Source organism: Brienomyrus brachyistius, chromosome 25 (genome assembly GCF_023856365.1).
Source record: "Brienomyrus brachyistius isolate T26 chromosome 25, BBRACH_0.4, whole genome shotgun sequence".
Taxonomy (NCBI): Eukaryota; Metazoa; Chordata; class Actinopteri; order Osteoglossiformes; family Mormyridae; genus Brienomyrus; species Brienomyrus brachyistius.
In genome coordinates this window covers 1,649,412-1,670,820 of record NC_064557.1, presented here as the reverse complement: position 1 = coordinate 1,670,820, position 21,409 = coordinate 1,649,412, and the positions used below count along the sequence as shown (strand labels likewise).

The 21,409-nt window shown below is 45.3% G+C and overlaps 2 protein-coding genes and 1 long non-coding RNA gene across 4 annotated transcripts; 2 read left to right on the top strand and 1 right to left on the bottom strand.

Annotated features, from left to right (window-relative positions):
* Positions 1-1,991: 1,991 nt before the first annotated feature.
* Positions 1,992-9,549, bottom strand: LOC125720705 (uncharacterized). Of its 2 annotated transcripts, XR_007385548.1 has the most exons (5): positions 8,611-9,549; positions 8,348-8,443; positions 6,310-7,735; positions 3,266-3,711; positions 1,992-2,208 (listed from the first exon to the last, which is right to left on the bottom strand). It is a non-coding gene; the product is annotated as an uncharacterized LOC125720705 (long non-coding RNA). The 2 variants fall into 2 exon arrangements; XR_007385547.1 differs by lacking the exon at positions 1,992-2,208 and having other exon boundaries at positions 2,962-3,711.
* rhoh (ras homolog family member H) lies at positions 3,705-6,116 on the top strand. Its single transcript, XM_048996458.1, has one exon. The coding sequence runs from the start codon at positions 3,845-3,847 to the stop codon at positions 4,430-4,432; it is 588 nt and encodes a 195-aa protein (XP_048852415.1). The 5' UTR covers positions 3,705-3,844; the 3' UTR covers positions 4,433-6,116.
* A 1,651-nt stretch (positions 9,550-11,200) lies between the features above and the next one.
* Positions 11,201-16,792, top strand: chrna9a (cholinergic receptor, nicotinic, alpha 9a). The gene is made up of 5 exons (XM_048996675.1): positions 11,201-11,374; positions 11,684-11,829; positions 13,725-13,879; positions 13,966-14,498; positions 16,013-16,792. Exons 1-5 carry the CDS (start codon positions 11,329-11,331, stop codon positions 16,633-16,635), a joined length of 1,503 nt encoding a protein of 500 aa, XP_048852632.1. The 5' UTR covers positions 11,201-11,328; the 3' UTR covers positions 16,636-16,792.
* The last annotated feature ends 4,617 nt before the right edge of the window (positions 16,793-21,409 follow it).

Sequence of the window (21,409 nt, the reverse complement as noted above, 5' to 3'; positions counted from 1 at the left end):
TACTTTACATGGTCTGCCACTTCATGGCGGAGTTTCTGCTGTTCCTTAATGCTTCCACTTTGCAGTAATGCCACTTACAGCTGACCGTAGAACATCTATCAGGGAAAAGAATTCTCAAACTAATTTATTGCAAAGGAGGAATCTTATGACAGTACCACGCGTGAATTCGCTGAGCTCTTCAGAATGACCCGTTCTTTCACAAATGTTTGTAAACCTGACTGCATAGCTAGCTGCTTGATTTTATACAACGGTGGCAATGGAATGAAACACCTGAATTCAATGATCGAGGGGCGTGTCCCAGTACTTTTGTTCATATAGTGTATATATGGTTAACCTTGTATTATTTGTAGAGTCTGCCAAACCTGATTGTCGTCTTTTAAGATATATTTGCACTGCAGTCCTGCAAAATTGACCAGCAACTGCATTTTCATTTCCTTTTTAGCGATAATGTCTTCTACGGAAGAAATCCCTTCGCTCTTTATTTGGAGCCCCATCCGCTATGTGCCATCTTCCTTCCGCCATGCTGCGAGTAGTTAAAATGGACCGTTTTGATTGACGCTTTTTAATAACTGAGTAATCCATTAAATCATATAATTACGACAGGTCTATTTCGTTGCAAGAAATTACGCATCATGCAGTTTTTTCTTCCGTTAATCCAGATTAATCAGAGAATTTCTCGGTTTGCTTCACCTTGTACTGTTCAGGGATAGAGCACTATGGGGTGTCCATATGCCCACCCATCTTCAAATCAGTCTAATACCAAAACAAATATGTTATAGAAGGAGCAACTACAATCAAACTTTCAGCTTTATCAGGTATCAACAATGCTGACCTATTTACTTAAATTCGCATCGTATCATTTCTTGAATTCTTGAAACGTTTTAGAGCAGCTAACTACTGACAGGGTTGTACTAAAATGACACACGCCGCACCTCTGCTGTGAGCGTTTATTTCAGAGACTTAAAAGCGTGATGTTCACACCTCCACATAATCAAGCGGATGTTGGCCGCACAATGCGCGGCGCGTTTTCACTTCCTATACACATCATCTTCAGAGCTGCTCGTCTTGAATGTGGAATAGCGATAACAGTTTCTAGTCTTACTCCGAACGTTGGCGGATATGTTCGGATAAGACAAGTAAAAATATATTCCGGTTTTTCATCGCAGCAAAAATATATATTCTGATCGGTTCTGCCTGTCGTCGCTACGAGAGGCTGTACTGGGCCGGTACTTTGTATCTGAGTAGGTAAGAAGCTTTGATTTCACTTGGAATTTTGTATTTTTTGCAATACTGATCAAAAATATTCTTCAAATACGCTTTATGAATGGATCAAGAAATATTTTTGGTATGGCTTACATGAAATATTGGGGAAAATTGTGATATCTACGCTCACCAGAAACAGCAAATAAAGTGAAATTGTGTTAGTTATCGAAACATGCAGGAAAATGAGTATTGGTTTTAAAATAGGCCTATATACTTAAATATAAATATATTTATATATAAATATAATTCATTATAATAAAGTACTGTTTTACTGTAACGTTAGAGACCTTTCCGGGTTATATTAATTGGAAAATAAAGCATAGAAATATATGTTCGTAGTTTTAATCAGTGCATATTTTGGAAATTATTTGTCCTTAAGTTGCCATCAACTCAAATTTATCAAGGCGAATCAAAACTTTGAAAGAAAACCTGAAAAAGAAAATTAGTATGAATTGTTTGATATAAATTAACACAGGTGAAACAATCATCAGATTGATGTTTGCAATCATCGATTGGCCTGTATTTAATATCTTTCTTTCCCCGAAATGTGGTCTACGAGTAATCTAATATAAATATATGTAAATCTTGACCAAAACATACATACATACATCCGTCCATCTGTGTCAAATGTTATTTATAAAACTTATTATTGGATTAAAGAAAATGTTCAGTGCAGTAAATGTGTCAAATATGTGGGATACCTCTGGATACTTATAAATCAACGGCACTTTATAAAGAAGAATTATTTATTTTTATGTCGTGTAGGCATATCAATCAAATATGTACTATTTTCCACACAGCAACGTTAAGCAGAGAAGTTCAAAAGCAGCGTTTCGCGTGCTTTCTGTGCCTCCGTAGGCACCAACGGGCTCTGGCATCGCAATCTGTGATCTGGGTTGTGCAGATGCGGACCGTCATGTCACCCGTGTTCCATCCGCTGTGATTCTGACAATAAAATCTCGAGTTAGTCTTCACATACATTCATAAATCTAGATCTTTCTGCTGTTCTGAGTATTGCTTATAGTCAATTGTGTTGCTTTTTTGTATGCTGGTGCAAATGGTATACACTGGACTAAGGGTAATAATAATAATAATAATAATAATAATCCCAGTGGGTAACTTCTCTTTTTGCCTACCCCATCTTGCGCTCCTAAACTCATAAAGTGAGCGATTACACTGTAGCTCCCTCAGCCCGCCTTATCAGCGCTTGCACTTAATAGCCGTCCCTAAGCCAACGTCACAGAGCTCGTGTATATCTCTATCTCAGTAGCACACAAACTCTTTCCTGCCATGTTTCATTTCTCAGCAAGCGTGCATTGCTGCCGTGCAGAAACATGGAGGCTCGAATGCAATCCGCAGCTGTCTAGTTTCTCTACGGAAGGTTACTGCCTCCAGGCTGCGAGGCCTGTCATGATTATATTCCTTATTATGTCACATCCTGTGTGATATTTTATGTCCAAAATTGTTCGTATATCCATATTTATTCTACGCTGCTACCACAGTTTCCATTTTAATTACTTGTTATGTGCGATGGCACCATTTGGACTGCTGCAAAAAATTTCTTTGTACTCTATACGATGACAATAAAGTAATGTAATGTAATGTAATGTAATGTGATCTAATTTAGTCTAATCTAAATCTAATCTAATCTGTTTTATGACATCACTATCTCTGTATCTTTCAGAAAAGGGGACGACGTAAAGTCGGTTCTTTATTTTACATTCTGTCAAAACTTGTAATGTGGCGAATTTGTTCATCTTCATCAAAATTCTGGTTATGTCACTTTTTAAGTGACTGGTCCACAGTTTACAGCAGTCGATAGACAGGAACTCGGTTATGTTTATCTTTCATTCTGTCCATCCATGCGTCTTTAAGCGGCTTCATTTCAGTAGTTTTCAGTCCAGTGATTTAGATTTATTGGCCGAGATACACCGTGGTATTTTCAGCAAGTTCGTGCACCGCGGCAGGATTAAAAATGGCTAGGAGAAGCGGCAGGGCTTACGATTATCGGCAGACTTCGCGAGGGACACGAATGAGATGGCGCCGAGTATCTGCTGGAAACGGCTGCCTTTTTTTTTTCTCATCCAAGCCTGACGGAAGTTTCTCTGGCGTGTCGAGGGCTGCCGTTCGTCGTGGACGTGCCTCGTACTCAGTGCCGGTCAGTTGAAAAGGCGACATTGCCGGCTGCCTAGAGCGGCATCTTCTGAGGGGGCTCCAACTTAGCAAGCAGATTTCACTTGTCTTGGACATACTTCCTTCACTGGGGGGGGGGGGGGGCACCGGCATTAAAGCTTATTTAACTGTCTGTAAGCTAACTGGTATTCTTGTTCTCCCCTTAGATCTCCTTGACAGCAGGCCATGATGTTTGCCCCCGTGTCAGATGTCGACTGGAAATCTGCCACTGAAAGTTGCTGTTGACAGTTTCATGGACGCACAGGCTCAGTTCACCTACAGTGCGAGAAGAACGTAAACAGTGTTAGAAGCCAGACCATGGCCTCTCTTACCTGCCTGTGAGCTTTCTCGTTACTTCGTTTTTTTTTTTCAAATAAAGGAGACCCCCCCCCCCCCTTCCTCCGTAGAGATGAACGGGATGACGGAAACCTCAGTCAAGTGCGTGCTGGTGGGCGATTCGGCAGTCGGAAAGACAGCCCTCCTGGTTCGGTTCACCTCGGAGACGTTCCCGGATAGCTACAAGCCCACGGTTTACGAAAACACGGGAGTGGAAGTCTTCATGGACGGCGTGCAGATCAGCCTGGGTCTGTGGGACACGGCAGGCAATGACACCTTCCGGCAAATTCGGCCCATGTCCTACCAGCAGGCCGATGTGGTGTTGCTCTGCTACTCGGTGGCTAACATAAGCTCGTATGCCAGCGTGCGTAATAAGTGGATCGGTGAGGTGCGCGCCCACCTACCCAGCATTCCTGTGCTGGTGGTGGCCATGCAGACCGACCAGCGGGAAATGGGCCCACAGCGGGGAAGCTGCGTCACTGCTATGGAGGGCAAGCAGTTAGCGCGGGACATCCGGGCCAAGGGGTACCTGGAGTGCTCGGCGCTAAGCAACCGCGGGATCCAACAGGTGTTCGAGTGCGCCGTGCGGACGGCTGTCAATCAGGCCAAGAAGCAAAACCGCCGTCCGCTGTTTCGCATCAATCAGTGCAAGATCGTTTAGCTGCTGGTCATTTTGTCTATGTCATATCGAATTGGTTTTCCATTCCCCCGAAGACCACAGGCTAACGACATATTTTAAGAATGTGCTGGACACCTGTGCTCAAACTTGGGATTCTTAATTGTAATTTTGACCTGCTTTCTGTTGTGGCTTGACATCGATCATTTAAGTTTTGAAGTTTTTGGAAGTCTTGTTCACCGTCTGCAGTGAAACACGGTCAAAGGAATAAAATGTTTTTATTTTTAAAAGCAATGTGCCGTGTGGGGGGAGAGGAGGGGGGGCAAAACCCCTCAAATCTTTATTCGCTAAAGTATGGATGAACAGTTTAATACAGGATGTCGATGATATGGAAACCAAGATAACACCTATCAGCAAACTAAATGTTATTTAACGAAACATCGTTTTTCTCACACACCTCCAGCGTGGTTATCAGCTCAGAAAGTCAGACTTTTTCCCATTTTTTGAATTTCTATAAATTTATACAGTTAAAAGGCATGTAAAATTTTAAAACTTGCGAAAGTTTTTTTTTATTGTCTTGCTATTTCTCCAAAGGAGAGCTGACACGTCTTTTGTGTCTATATGTTGTCTATAAGCGATGATTAGGCTACACGTTTCGTGTATTTTGAGTTGTACAACAACTGTAAATAAAAACAGCATGATAAATAAACACAGAGTGAGGTGAAGGCAGGCGGCACACGTCAGGATTTTGGTAAATGGTGCTTTAAGTGTTTTTCTTTATGTCCCAAAGAGAGAGGAACAGACGCTTCAAAAGTCAGACCAAATTAGACCAATGTCTGATTTTTTGATGTACATGCAGAATTTATACATATATTCTGCATGTCAACAAAAGAAATAAAATAAATATTTTCCACATTTTTTAAAAAAAAACCCCACCAAATTCTCAACTGGGAAGCTCTTAAAGTCACTAATAAATAGAGTCCTCCGCTGTAAAAATAGTTCATTAATATTGTACTATTTAATGTAGTTTTCTCACATTTTGGGGTCTTTTTGCGCATGAAGTTATACATCATTATAATACTGAATACTCTCTGAAAACAGTTAGGGGCAGAAATGTTCATATTGTACATATATAAAATAACAATAATCACTTTGATTTGCATAGATATTATAATTAACATGTCAGTTATTCCTTTGCCCCCTTTGTGGAATATTTTCTGGGTTGTTTAAGTAAATTTTTTCAATGAGATGTTCATATTAGGGAATAGCACTAGCATAAGTGTTTAACCTGGTGATGAAAGGCGCCCCCTGTTCTCACGCCATCTGGTTCCAGTTTGCGAATAACAGTCATATTTAAACTGTATAACGTGTATTATGTTTTTTTTTACCTTTCGAATAGACATGTCATTTCAGTTAATTAATTAGTAATTAACCAAAAATAAGATTCTGGACACATCTGGGCCAGGCAGGTGTTAAGAGCTCTGTGTTAAGCGAAACATCTGAACAAACAGCTATGGACCCAAAGGGGAAATTCGCTGCCAGACTGAAACATATTTAAGTGTGATTGATGTTTCACAATGGTAAACACTAAGGTCCACGGAAAGTGAGAAAGTTCACCATGAACCTGTGTTATGTGTAAGTGAGTTAAGGGATTTTTTCCCCCTCTTTCTTTTGAAAAGTAACTCTTATGTCTGATGAAATGCTAATAAATTCTAAGCAGCGGAAATAACATTGTCATGTGTCTTGTAGGTACTTTGATAATTCTGTCCTCAAAAATTGCCCTACGTTGTATATTTAATATATCGTTACAATTGTTCTGAATCAATACTGTACAAATACTTGTGCTTTTAAAAGACTTAATCATTTACAGCACACATGAAAAACATAGACAGAACATGTTGGCAGAAAATAGTGACAAATACCTGCATTGAATGCAGTATGAGTGACATTCAATCACTTCTGTTCTCCACAAAGCTGCCTTGTTAACTGTAAATAAGCATGTTTTTTTTTGTTAAAACACCACCTTCCATGAGTTACATTGTTAAATATTTTAAGAATTAAGGGTGAACAAAAGCCAAAGACCTATCAACATCTATCAACTGTTAAGTATCAAATGGACAACGTGTCGAACGAAGGTTTAAGGAGCGTGGAGAACAGGCAGCACCAGCAGACAAACATCCAGACCATCTTGATTAGAAACAAGCCTGGGGAAAGAAATGGAATGGCAGTCATGTGACCCGAAGCTCCATCCTGATTTGCTAGGACATCAGGTAGCTGCTATGACCTCAGCGGCTCCTGGCATTTCCATTCGATCAGTTTCTCAGAAGGATGAGTCTCAATCACCAGCAGTCCAATACGGGGGTGTAGGAACTGGGGTGGACATGTACTCTCCAATATTTAATTTGGTTTCATGTGTCTCCCCCCCCTCTAAAAACCTTTGCATTTGAAATATCAAATTCTCTCCTACACCCTTGGCCTTATCTGTGTTTTCCAAGACTCTGGTGAACCATTAACTAATGTAGACATTTATAGAATTACAGGCTGCAGTTTGATCGGATTGGTGTTAGAAAAAAAGGGATTTAAAAGGTTGTGAAACTATGGTTGTTTTGCCTTCAGAGTGGCCTGAGTATAAATTCCTGGTACTATTTTTGGGCTGGAATACGGAGCTTGTATCTGCATTTGCTTTCTGTTGTGCTAGAAACAGTGTTGCAGCAGGTTGTGAGCTTGTAGCTTTCAACATCGGGCTTTGAACCGAGATTAAAATCTGTGCAGTTTTCGCAATATGGCAGGAACAAATCCAGCACACACCTGGGTGGCTGCTCTCAATGCGTGTTGTGTGCCGCGGCCTACGGAACACCAATGGAATTTGTAGTTCTTTTTAATCACTCTAGAGGATGTGATTTTGGTTCCCTGGAGAACCTTCACTGTCGTTCCCCATTAATCCACGTCATGCAGCTTTTGCAGGGAACCGGCTCATTCTGATTTGGGGTTTGCCAAGTATTGTTGATCTGTGACGTTCACCGTGCTGAAAAACACCTCGACTGGAACGAAATAATTATTTCCTTTACCTTCCACGGGGACACTGATATCAGCTCTGACATGTGATTTAACAAAATGTGACCTGAGACTTTTCACTGCACCCGCTCAAGTGTGAAAACCGAGTTGGCCCATATATGACATGCTGTGATCTTGTGCACCTTGAAGGCAGGAAATAGGAGACTGTATCGCATGTGACGTGGTGCCCCTGACAGAGGGGGGCGGGGCCACTCTCTGCCCAGCGGTGGTTTGGTTAACCGCAGCCCTACAGTGGCCCTCCAGTGCTTCGATTTGCCGTCACTGCTAAGCAACCTGTAATGGAGATAAATAATGTGGCTGAGGCTGAATTTCACAGGCAAGAAGCAGTGTGACGTTATGGAGTGGTGTCACATTTCACTGCATTTATGGGCTGATTCTGAAGGGATGAGATCTTTTTTCTTTTTTATTTCGCAGATGTTTTTATTGAAAGGCACGTGCACGGTTTTTGAGAAAGCAAGGTCAGACAGCAATTGGGGTTTAAGGGCTTTGCTCAAGGGCCCAATGATGAAACTGCTCTGCAGATCCTGGGATTTGAACCAACAACCCTCCAGCCGTGGACACAGCTGCCCTACCTGCTGAGTCTCACACTGCACCCATCTTTTGAAATTCTCTGTTTGGGTGGAATTTAGATGCTACTCTTTGTGTCATTCTTCTCACTACAGAGAGAAAATCGGATTGTAATAGTAATTTTACTGAAAGCATTAGCCTCATAGACACTGATGGATACCACATTCTTGTGCTCCTTCTTCCTGACGACAATCAGAATCATTGGTTGGTTTAAGACTCGCTTGTCCTTGTTTTGTGTGGTCCAACACTCTGATGGCTTACATACAATCGCGACCCCGTCTTATGGATCAGCTGTTCTTATGGTCGTGACACACTTACGGGTCTGATAGTTGTGCTGTGCCATTAGATCCTCTGTTTAGTCCCTTATTTCACTGCTTTATGTCCTGTTTTTCTCTCATGCATCTGTCCTTTCCCCTGTAGACGTGGAATGAAAATTTCACAGTGTGCCCCTCGGAAACTCATGCGACACGTTAAACGTGAAGTCTGAACTTTGGCCGTCACGCTCCTACGATCTAGCGCTAACGCTAAACCGAGAGGCCTCCAGACAGACGCATGACTCACGGTTTCTGGAGCAGCCTTACCGCCGCGCAAGTCGAGTTGAGCTGAACACCACATCCCAGGACCGCTGTCAACAACTCAGCTCGGGCACAGCGACACGCGCAGGGATTGTGACTGAAGTCTGAATCTCACCTGGCAGCCTGATGAGTCAGCAGGTGAATCAGCCTGAGGTCGCAGCTCGAACCAATAAACTGCCAAAAAATGTTTGCGGTTAAATTGCCCTTTAAGCAGGGAGACCTTTTGAGAAGTGACTAAAACAGCCTGTGTCATTTCTGTGAAAGAGATCTCAAAAAAAAAAAAAAAAAACCTACGTACGTGCGCCGGTGTCGGGTTGTGCGTGATTAACTGGCCAAATCCCAGCATTCCTTGCCTCTTTCACTCACATGCAAATGAGCGACTCCCAGGATGCAGCTGAATTAACGCCTGTGATAAGGGAGAGTTGCTAATGCAGAGGATAAAAAAATAATAAGATCAGGGATGATTCCAGGGGGGCAGTGAGAAAGAATGATATGAATACAATGATTTACATGCTGAAATTCAACTCATAAATACTTTGTCCGCTATTCCTGCACTATCAGGCCCAGAAAGCCTGGCAGCCCCCCCAAATACAAATGCTACTTGGGTCTGAAATAAATGTATTATTATTAATATTACTATTATCATTATTTACATTTGTATATGTGGGCTAAAATTTCGTGGCACTGGGAACAGGCAGAACGCAGAACAGAAGCACGTTTTACTCATGGATTCTGAATGCAGGTGCGCTGGGTGGTCGAACCGCTTCAGTCGGTGAAAATCTAAGTTACAAAAATAATCAAGCTTGTGGAAGCAAGACAGTCTAAAGGAAAAATCTGAGCGAGTTACATATTCGTAAAATCTGTAAAAATGTACCTGCAAAGCATCGCATAAATAATCTGTTGGTTTTCAAAATTGTCTTCTGCTTCTTAATGCATCTGCCCCCCCCTCCCCCCCCCCCAACAGAACAGCTGGCCCCAGTCTGCCCCTCCAGTTCAAAAATGGTGTAGAACCACCACTGAATAAAGTTTATGTAGATATGAACCTCTGCGACCAGTGTGAGAAGCCGGTATACCTTCTTTTAGCAGGTTTGCTGTGAAGCTTGTTGAATTATGTGAACAAAAGCCCCCTGTGAGCTGCTTTGCGGTTAACATGCTCGATAAGACCATTCACGCCTCGAGCCTCTGGCCTTTGGGGGAAGTCCGGAGTCACCAGACCAGTGTGGTCTGTTTGAATGGGTCTGGCCCATTCTGCTTCGGGCTCGCAGTTCAGGGCTCCTGCCTGCGGTCTGCGCCGTTGAGCGCGCTCACTGGCGTGTGAACGAAGGAGCCTCCCCACCGCACAGCACAGGAAGCACCTGCTGTCGAGCCTCAGCCGCCAGGCCTCACCAGCGCCGCCACAACGACTCCTAAAAAAGATGGAGTGCGCTGTTAGCGCCGCGTGAGATGCACTTTGACACAGCCCTCCTTCTGGGCCGAGCCGCCGTGTTACTTTACTCTCCTCCCCTCCGGTGTTGGCGTCTTCCACGTTGATCATTTCGTAAATGCAGGCGTACCGGTTATTGCTTCCTGTTTACAGTGAACTTTGTAAAGCTTTCGAAAATCTTTTTTAAACTGCCTTAGGAATCTACAGAACTGTTCAGCAAACAAGCCCCCTGTAAAAAGATGGCTGTTCAGCTGTATTTGACTTGCAGTGCCATGTTTCGCAGGGTTGCTCTCTCCTTCTCAGTAGAGGAAGTTGTGGATCGCGTCATGGGGCCGAACGCCCTTTGGTGAAGTCGGCCGGCTTAACCAAGACAGGCTTGGAGTTGCGTAGACCCTCATTCCGGTTCTTCTGCAGGCGTTCATTGGTAGAGAGCAATCACGCACTCTGAGTTTGCGTGTATAGTATCTGAAAGGAGAAGGCAAAAAAAGACACGAAACACCTCGAACCGGATTGCCCCACCTCTACCGCCAGGCCATCAGGATGGGCCGGTCTGTTTTCACCAATGCTGGCATTATATATCACAAGCAGCAAAATATACCAGGTGGACCGCCTTGGTCAATGGAAAAATACTGAACTGGGGTCTCTTGACAGCAAATTTCCGGGCTGCTTTTTGTTGCCAGTCCCCTTCCGCCTACCGCTCACGTCGTTCGTCGGTGGGAATGTCCTCGGGTGGCAGCACATCCTGCGTGAGGTTTCATGAACTTCCCATCTGCCCGTTTTTATGCTCGAAGCCTCCCGGAGTTCAAAGCTGGTGTGTGATGCGTGGAGCGAACGGGCGCCTCGGCCTGTAACCTGATAGGAATAAAATACCTTCTTAAACTCGATAGGCGAGAGGGAGCTTCCTTGATGAGGGTGAGTGTGGGGGATATCTGATCTTCCAAAAATACTACCTGAGGCATACTGCCAGTTGGGTATGGTAGGACGCACTTGTTCCCCAGCTCATTCTGGGCCTCCCTGCAGTGCAGCTCCCCACCCCCCCCCGCCACGTCTTTCTCCAACCCTGGCATGGCTTTGACAGACAGCTGCTGGGAGATTCCATTCCCTCGCTGGGGGTGGCCTGCCACGTGATACCCCGTGTCCGGTTCCTCGGCAGGAGGCCAGCCCGCAGGTAGCTTTGCCGCTGAGCACCGGTCACACATGAGCGAGGGACTTTCCCTGCCGCCTTCGCCGAGCGTCTTAAATCGGAACGAAGGTCCCAGGATACTGGACACCACCTCACCCATAGATAGCATTTTATTAAAATGAAGACATTTTGTTTTATCCTATACTTTGCATCCTTTTTGAAAGGTAAGCATTTGAGCATTTGAGCATATTAATAATATGATGTTTCGTATCTGTCTCCTGAGGCAGACAGATCAACAGATTGCGAATGTAAGTATCATGTTGATGCTTGCAGATAAATATGCCTTCCTGCTAATTACATGTGCAAACTTTCTATTAGTTTGGTGTACCCTGGCCGTACGGCATCTTACTGACAGAGCACTGCTATGGTATGAGGTCCAGTGAAGTCTGATGTAGGCCTAGGCTGCCCCATGGCAGTCTCCACTGGCTCACACTGGTTACTGTCTTTGTGCCTTTCACTGGTGGTACACACAGGGGGGTGGTCGGCCCAGGGGAGGTATGCCCTCAAGCTGCTAAATGACCTGATGGAGAACTACTCCAGTGCCCTGCGGCCAGTTGAGGACACGGATAAAGCCCTGAATGTCACCCTGCAGATCACCCTCTCGCAGATCAAGGACATGGTGAGTCCGCCGGTTGTCCAGTTATGATTGGTTAGAATCTAGAATTTCCCTCTTGCATCAATGAAGTTCATGCTGTTACAAATTAGGTCAGCTACCTTGGAGACAATCAGAAGCAACAGTAGCTAGCAGCGCTATTGCGGTTCAGCTGCTCAAAGTTTCTGAGCATCTCAAAAGCGGCAACACTTTTTTTTTGTTTAATGTGGCAGCCTACCATAACACAGCTGCAGCAGACAGCGCGCTGCCTCGGTCCTCCGTCCGCTACACCTGCGCGACTGTAGGGGGTAAACAGAACACATAATGGACCGGCATCTGCTCACCACGACGCCCCCCACCCTCTGCCAAAAGGCGGCCTTTGACCTGCACTTTTTAAAGTCGTAGGAAATCTATGTATTAAACAGTCAGTCGAATGGGCGCAAATTCTAACTGTAACTGTCAGATCTGTTTGCCAGGTATGAGATTTATATGATACATTAGGCATTAGCCAGAGGTAGGTCACCTCGGGCAATGACAAACTCCCTAAACAGCTGCACACGGCACATAGGTGCCGGAAGATGCTCCAGAGATGCTTAACTAAGACAAAAGAATAAATTAAAACTGCTCGAAGCTTCATTTACAATCACGTCCATATACAAAGCTAGTTCTATGTCACCGGTATTGAAATTACAGCAGAATCTAGCTACTGTTTGAACAGAACCAGCCTGCTTTGCTTGAAATACCGCCTGCTCCCAGGTCTTGTATCCCAAACATAATATTATGTCGCATAATGGATTGCAGCCTTCACCAAATGCACAGCATTTTGGTGACAGAATTACCTCCGCTGTAGAACTGCCCACATACTTGCGCATGGTCGAGGAGTGAGCTTCCAGGCCTGGACTGCCTGCATGTGCATGATTAAATCATGATCAAGCTTTATAACCCATGGCAGTTGTAAAATGCGGCGCGTTTCACGCATTTCTCAAATGCGAGGCTGAATGCGAGCTGTTCAATGTGCCCTCTTCACAGGGCATCCGCAATCAAGAGGGTGACGTCAGTGCCACCGACCTGCCGCACGCTCAGATGCACGGCCGCGTGTCCCATTACGTGGAAGCGTATCACACTCAATCCCCCTGAGAACTCTGCCAGTTCGGCCCTCTGACACATATCAGCCTGATAACAGCGGCCTTGTCCTGATCCTGGGGAGTGGAGCTTGAGGTGTTATGTAGCTGACTGTGAGCGAATTGAACCAGCTATCCGATAATCTTACCGAAGGCTCAGTTGGATCTAAAACATTGATCCCTGCAGGGTCTTGGACTCGCATTTACCTCACGGTAGAAATGAGGTTATGTTTCATAGAGCCTGTCTCTATCAGGATCTCGGTAATCCTGCATTTTATCTGGTTCCTGACACCTCCAAGGTGGGGCTGATTCTTGCCCCTGGCTCACTGTGTGGCATGACTGACCTCTCACTGTCTAAACACACGGTGAAACAAATTGCTATCTTTAAACAGAAAAATGAAAAAATTAAATTGTGTGTGTGCGCCCTGTGATGGATTGGCACCTCATTCAGGGTGTCAGTGTCTCTTGCCTTGTGTTCAGTGCTCTTGGGGACAAGGGTCGAGGTTTACTGCAACCATGTACTGGATAAGCATTTGGCTGTTATGTAGCATGCATAGATGTATATTTTTAATTTCTCTAGGTAAATTTTTTTTCCTCAAAATCAGCACCTAGCAGGAAGTTCTGTTACTTTTGTCATTTTACTATTGATACTTTTCGGAAGAAGTGAAACAAAGATGTTCTGCATCAGTGCTTCACTCTGAAATGGAATATTCCATCTTTAATTATAAGTGTGCGTCCTGTTCCTCTCCACCATACTAATAATACTTTGGTGAGCTGTCGTCAACATCCTGATTCCTGCAGGACGAGAGGAACCAAGTGCTGACGGCCTACCTGTGGATCCGCCAGATCTGGCACGACGCCTACCTGAAGTGGAACAAAGACGACTACGACGGACTGGAGGTCATCCGCATCCCCAGCAACCTGGTCTGGAGGCCTGACATCGTCCTTTATAATAAGTACAGTTTTCTCATAGGCGTAGGCCTTTTCTTAAAGTGACCCTACAGACCAAATATCATTTCATCTTCCTTCATTTCGTCTTCAGGGCTGACGATGACTCCTCTGGACCCGCTGACACCAACGTGGTACTTCGCTACAACGGTGAGATCACCTGGGACTCTCCGGCCATCACCAAGAGCTCCTGCGTGGTGGACGTGTCCTACTTCCCTTTTGACTATCAACACTGCAACCTCACTTTCGGTTCCTGGACGTACAACGGTAACCAGGTTGACATCGCCATGGGCATGGACAGCGGCGACCTGTCCGACTTCGTGGAGAACGTGGAGTGGGAGTGCCAGGGCATGCCAGCCGCCAAGAACGTCATCATGTACGGCTGCTGCTCCGATCCATACCCCGACATCACCTACACGCTGCACCTCAAACGCCGCTACTCCTTCTACATCTACAACCTGCTCCTCCCCTGCCTCATGATCTCCTTCTTGGCCCCGCTTGGCTTCTACCTGCCCGCCGATTCTGGGGAGAAGGTGTCCCTGGGGGTCACTGTACTGCTGGCGCTCACTGTCTTCCAGCTCATGGTGGCCGAGAGCATGCCTCCTTCAGACAGCGTCCCTCTCATTGGTAAATACATGCAAGCTGCGTTCATCCTTTTCATATTACCCACAATGCTCTGTTTCTTTACATCCCCATGACCAAACTTTGAGGCCAGTGTTTCCCTGTCCGGTCCTTGGGGACTGGCAGACAGTCCACGGTTTTGCTCCCTCCCAGCTACTGGTAGCAAAAATGTGCACTGTGAGCTGGGAGGGAACAAAAACATGAACTGTCTGTGGGTCCCCAAGGATCGGATTGGGAAACACTGTTTTAGGCTGTATTGTCATTTTCCATATACAGTGTTGTGCAAAAGTCAAAGAAAATGATACTTAAATGCTCTTTATATTACTTTAAAACTATGATATTATGTCTGTCAAAGTGCATCAGCTTCGCCATTTCAAAACCTCTACTGAAGTCCCCCCGGTGTTTGCAGCGGCCATCCAATAAACTGTCATGACCTGCGTATCCAGTCCTCGTGTACCACGCCCCCTGATCATCCACGTGTGCTTCCCCGATTGTGATCACCTGTTTCCTGTTATCTTCGGCCTTTCTCGTGTATTTAGTCTACGTCCAGTTAGTTTCCCGAGATCCGTCATTGATGTTCGTCGCTGTCTGCCCTGTCTTCCCTAATTAAACCCCATTTTCCTGAAATCCTGCCTACCTGCCTCATCCTTCCCCTCTTCCTGCCTGCCTCATCCTTTCCCTCTTCCTACCTGCCTCATCCTTCCCCTCTTCCTACCTGCCTCGTCTTTCCCCTCTTCCTACCTGCCTCATCCTTCCCCTCTTCCTACCTGCCTCATCCTTCCCCTCTTCCTACCTGCCTCATCCTTCCCCTCTTCATGCCTGCCTCGTCCTTCCCCTCTTCCTACCTGCCTCATCCTTCCCCTCTTCCTACCTGCCTCATCCTTCCCCTCTTCCTACCTGCCTCGTCTTTCCCCTCTTCCTGCCTGCCTTGTCCTTCCCCTCTTCCTACCTGCCTCATCCTTCCCCTCTTCCTATCTGCCTCATCCTTCCCCTCTTCATGCCTGCCTCGTCCTTCCCCTCTTCCTACCTGCCTCATCCTTCCCCTCTTCCTACCTGCCTCATCCTTCCCCTCTTCCTACCTGCCTCGTCCTTCCCCTCTTCCTGCCTGCCTTGTCCTTCCCCGGCTCCTACCTGCCTCGTCCTTCCCCTCTTCCTACCTGCCTCGTCCTTCCCCGGCTCCTACCTGCCTCGTCCTTCCCCTCTTCCTGCCTGCCTCGTCCTTCCCCTCTTCCTACCTGCCTCATCCTTCCCCTCTTCCTACCTGCCTCGTCCTTCCCCTCTTCCTACCTGCCTCGTCTTTCCCCTCTTCCTACCTGCCTCGTCTTTCCCCTCTTCCTACCTGCCTCGTCCTTCCCCTCTTCCTGCCTGCCTCGTCCTTCCCCTGCATTGTGATTATTTTTTCTTCTGTGCTAATGTACCCTCACTGCCCAGATAAAAAGCTTTAATCATGTTCTTTGACCGCCTAAGAATTTTGCACGGTACTGTAGTGACATTGTGTTCAATGTTCTCACCCATCCTAGGTAAGTACTACATAGCAACTATGACCATGATCACAGCTTCCACGGCCCTCACCATCTTCATCATGAACATCCACTTCTGCGGTGCAGAAGCCAAGCCCGTCCCTTACTGGGCCAAGGTACTCATCATCGACTACATGGCCAAGATCTTCTTTGTGTATGAGGTTGGTGAGAGCTGTGGCTCGCTGCAGAGCGAGAGCGGTCCCTTCCATCTGGACGAGCCACTGGTCAACGGGGAGCTGGAGATACACCGTCACCATGACAACAGGCGGTACCATCACCAGAGCAACAGCGAGAAGAAAGGGCGGCATTCTTCCCGGGCTCCCAAGAAATGCCATTATAACGGATGCGAGGAATATCAGCAGAATGGCGGCATCAACGCCGGTGTGACCGAGGAGCTACACTGCCCAGAGAAGACCATCTCCTACACCTGTACCTGTACCCACCATGACCGAATCATGAGGAACATCGAGTACATCGCCAGCTGCTTTAGAGAGCAGAGGGCCAACTGTATCAAAGGCGCCGAGTGGAAGAAGGTGGCCAAGGTCATGGACCGATTCTTCATGTGGATCTTCTTCATCATGGTGTTTCTCATGAGCATCCTTATTATCAGCAAAGCCAATTAACACCAGACCATGAGCCCTTCGTCTTTCACTGGGTCTGTATTAGAACACGATTTGAACATCTGAAATTTGAATAATGCAATATGAACCAGATCATCTATCTCTAAAGCAATAAACTGCCCAAGGTCATAGATGTAATAAAGATATTTTCACACGCTTAGAGCCGCTTCTCCTGATGGCAAGACCTGCCATGTTTTTTTTTGTTATTTTCGACATTGTTAATATTGACACTGTTGTACGATTGGTCATCATGCTGAGGTTCATCCTGATGTCATGATTCAACTTGATGCCATGGAAAATACAGTGCAGGGCAATACTGTAGGTCAAGCCTTAAATGCGGTTTAAAAACGCATCACTAAATCCAGTTTAATGAAGACACCCTTCACTAAATCCAGTTTAATGAAGACACCCTTCACTAAATCTGGTTCGCTAATGACATCTTTCGCTGAGTACAGTTTAATAATGACTCCCCTTGGCTGAATCCAGTTTGCTAATCACAAGTTTTGCTGAATACAGTTTAATAATGACGTCCTTCGCTGAGTCTGGTTTGCTAACAGCAGAGTTTGCTGAATCTGCTGAATCCTTTCGCTGAATACAGTTTATTAGCGGCACCCTTTCCTGAATCTGGCTTGTTCCACATCGACATGAACACAAAGTCATTAAATTATTAAACCTGTTTGTTGTGACACTAGAACACGTGACAAGAGAAACAAGTGATATTCAGTCACCATATATTGATTGTCATTGACATCATATTTCATAGTACAATTCCTGTCTGATTTCGTACGTATAAGTTTGCTGAGACTCAGATTTAATTAACGCCTGTGCTGAACATGCTCTGCCTGCTGGTTTTGAAGGGGAGTCACCCAACCGATCAGCTCTGTGCAGGTAAATGGATCATCAGCTGTCATGTGGTGGATATCGGGCTCGGCCACAGGAAATAAGACGCCGGTCCCGCCCTGGCAAATCCGACCCTGCTCTGAGCTCAGAATATGGCCTGTAAATTATTAATGGGCAGCTTGTTTTCAAATGTGTGTAAGATGTAAGACGATCCACACATGGTGGGGATGTGCATCCATAATGCATCATGATGCTTTTGGCCGTGACCCATCTGATGGATTCTCACTGGTCTGTACGGGGAGGTGGGAGGAGAGGTGTTGCATTGTCAACATTCATTAGTCTTCGGTAAGCATTACAAGGTCCGATAGTCCTAGTTCTTTTCGTAAGGTCGGCCGACTGTATTTCGACTGACTTACAGACAGTGGACGAGAGTAAGTTCATTTAGGCATTTGTGTACTGCTGTTCATTTTCCAGTGTAGCAAGATGTGTCATTATTATGTTTGTTCCTGGAATGGGCAGATAATTGTTACTCTTAACAAATGATGACAGCCACGTGCAATGAATAATCACCAGCGATGCACAAACGCTGGATGAAAGGTTGGTGTGACGCTCAACAAGCTCAGGCATCCATGGTTCAGGGTTGGAGGCCCGCCTTGTCACAATCCCCGCGTTCGCATTTCACAAGCAAATGCAAAAAGAGAGTTTGCCGGTGTCTGAAAAAAGGTGACAAAAGCAGGCCCCATTTATCGTAGCTACAGTAGCTGTAAGCAAAACCAATAAACACAGAGGACATAATCAATGAACCTGATGAACAAAGAGTAGATGGAATGTTATGAAAGTTAACGAGGTGGGGTGTTGGGTAACAGCAATGTAACCCTCCAGGGTTGGGGTTCAGATCCCACCTCTACTGTGCGTATGGGGCTTGTGTCATGACCCAGCTCAAGGCCACAACAAAAAGTGGACCATCGCGGCAGTCAATTATAAAGCAGCCTTTATTTAATAAGCTAAGGGTTAGAAACAGTCAACATGCTGTTGTACCAACCAGCTGAATATAAAGAGTTGAAGTCATAGTACTCTACTGGTTGGCTGAAACAAAACCTTGGTCTGGTTTTGACCTGAACTTTCCACCTCTGTCTGCAATAGATTACTTTTGTGAGCAATTTCTCCAGCACTACCTGTGATGTCTGGCTTCCCAATCTTGGGCCTTGTGCTGCCTATACAGTAGGAGGTGTCAGGTGACCATAAGCAGTAAGAAGGTGGCTGAAGGCTACGGAAATGGACACAAGATGCACTCACACTGTTTCTGAAAATGCTTTATTATCTACTTAGCACTATAAATACAGTCCTGGAAAACAGACTTTTAAAAATGGCATTAATAGAAAACAGTCGAAGGCCCAGGAGGTTAAAGCACGTTTTGGCTGTAAGGCACTCTAAATCCGTCGCAGACTTTATTGTTTAAAACTCGCCGTCCGTTTACGCGGCTGGGAGTTTCTGTCTCTAGCTGAAATACCAGCCTCGTAGTGTCAGTGAAACGATTGATTCGCCAGGAGGCAGGTATCACAAAAGATGCTCGCTAGCCCCGCCCCCCGGGACAGTGTTCACTTCAAATGGACCAATCATTTCCATTCTTTCGCAGTACTGTCACTGCACATTAGACACATGGGCAAACATTCTGGATACTTCTGTCAGTATAGTGCTTTGGCAAAATGACCATAGTTGAGATTTACCAAGAAATTTACCGATTTATAACCACATCCATTTTTCTTACAATATATTATTCTAATTCTCGTTTTTAAGCTCAATAAACAATTCATCTCACATATATTAAAAATATGGTCTTTGTCTGTAAGTCAAGAAGATGAAAATGTACTGAGCAGTTATATCATTGCAAACACCACAGGAGAAGCCTTTAAACAGGCCATAAAACCAACACTGCAAGTTGGTACAGTGCGATTGTCCGACGGCGTGAATTAAAGTACACTAAAGCTGGCCCATGGGAGTCAGTGTAGCCCACAAAAACATGTTGTCACCAAGGTCACGGTGTTGTAGTTATGTGACAGGAAAGTCACCTTCCCCACCCACCCCCCGAGGAAAAGTAGAAGTAAAAATATCGGGGCATCACCTTTTTTTAAACCGCAACCAGAACTGACATCTGTCATGCCCTCCACTTGTCGAAAAACACAATTCCCGGCTTTGCTGGGTAACTCCTCCCACCGAAATGTCCCTCATCGCTAGCCGTCCGGCCGCCCCACAGTGTTCAGTGGCCCTGTTTACGAACAGACCCTGCATCGTGATGGCGAACCCCGTGGGAGGACTGGCAGTGAAACGTCTGCAAAGAGGAAGAGATGTGCCAGGGAGCAAATGGTTTTATTTGGGGGAGGGGAGTATCTACTACTGATAACATAACATATAGTATGTTGATCCCAGGGGGAAATTCTTGAAAATGGGCTCATCGGAGATTTGAGGCCAGAAAACTAAATAAACATCATATGCCCTACACCAGCAAGCCTTGACTTGAGCGGAAGAACATGGTTTCACACACACTCAGATGATAACCCCATCATCCAATAACAGAAAAGTCCCCAACGCTGCGACGAGTAGCATACGGGCAAATGCCAAGCGCCCCCACCCCCCCCCCCCCCTGGCCAATCGCAGTGCAGCGTTACGCAGACACAGCTGCGTCAAGGCCTCGCAGCCAAGGAAAAGCCAGACGGCTGGGGCGGCAGTCTGCGGGTCGCCATAGAGACCGGCGTTTAAACCCAGGGGGCGGAGTCTTGGCTCAGGTGGAGATCAAGCAGTCAGCTCCTCCAGCGGTGTGAGGACGTGACCTGCAGTGTTATTCTAGGTTAATTCTTGTAATCCAGCAACAGGATTTCTGAAAAAAAGAACAAACTGTATATACAATTTTTCCGCAGCCTAAAACAAATAAACAGAAGCAGATAAAGTGGTCGGATTGCTCAGCTCAGTTCAGTCTCGCAGCCGCACAACTTGTGCAAAAAGTATCATTTAGTGGTAACAGCATTAATCTTCTTCTGTGCATTTGATGGGAAACTCGCATATCCGTTCACTGGTGCTCTGAGTTGGTAATGGGGGAGCGCACGGTCAGAACCCTCCCAGCAATCCCGGAAAACACCATGCGTAAACAGGGCTTTGGTGGGGGGGGGGGGGGGGGGGGGGGGGGGCCTGGTGGTGGATCAGAGCAGGCACGGAGTAGCACAGGAAGAATCCCACAGTATGAGCTCACTTGTATAACCTGCCAAAAGACAAGTTTAGACCTTGCTTTTTCGACCTGCCTGATCTTTTCTCTTCATCTTGTAGGCTTTGGTTGTCCTTCAAAAAAAAAACTGTACTCACAAATTATTTTTAAAAAGAAAACAAGAATTAATAAATCTGCGGTCTTTCTTGCAGAAGAAGTACAGTTTTCTGGCCTGGTCCAGGTACTTCTAATGGCTGTAATTGGATTGTGTTTTTCTGTATGCGGCTTGCACTACATTTGTAATATTATTAGAAAAAAAAAATAGCTAGCATTTATATTACCCTTTTTGTATTTCACAAGCCTAGAACTTGTGCTTTAAATGAAATATTACACGCAAGTAATGGGTCAGCCTCAACCTGGAGCGTACCAGTGTAAAACCTTCATACCACAGGATTAACAAATAACTCAAAAACTGCTATATTATTCCACTAAAATAACAACAGATAGTATAACAATACAGACATCCCCAGAAATGTCGGCAAATGTACAAAAACAGCATATGGACAGAAGACACCCAAACATAAAAGATAAAGTATCTCTAACAGGATACTTTACGTTTACCTATGTTAAAAACTAAACATCATAAAACAGCTAATTAAAAAAGAACCTGAAATTCCCTGTGCTTTTCTTTCTTTCTCTTCTTTCTTTCTTTCTTTCTTTCTTTCTTTCTTTCTTTCTTTC

What these genes read in the sequence shown, in the direction of transcription:
- rhoh (XM_048996458.1), top strand. Translation starts at nt 3,845, where the DNA reads ATGAACGGGATGACGGAAACCTCAGTCAAGTGCGTGCTGGTGGGCGAT.
- chrna9a (XM_048996675.1), top strand. Translation starts at nt 11,329, where the DNA reads ATGAAGACATTTTGTTTTATCCTATACTTTGCATCCTTTTTGAAAG. An exon ending in CTTTGCATCCTTTTTGAAAG is followed by an intron (nt 11,375 to 11,683) that starts GTAAGCATTTGA and finishes TGGTACACACAG; the next exon opens with GGGGGTGGTCGGCCCAGGGG. An exon ending in AGACAGCGTCCCTCTCATTG is followed by an intron (nt 14,499 to 16,012) that starts GTAAATACATGC and finishes CACCCATCCTAG; the next exon opens with GTAAGTACTACATAGCAACT.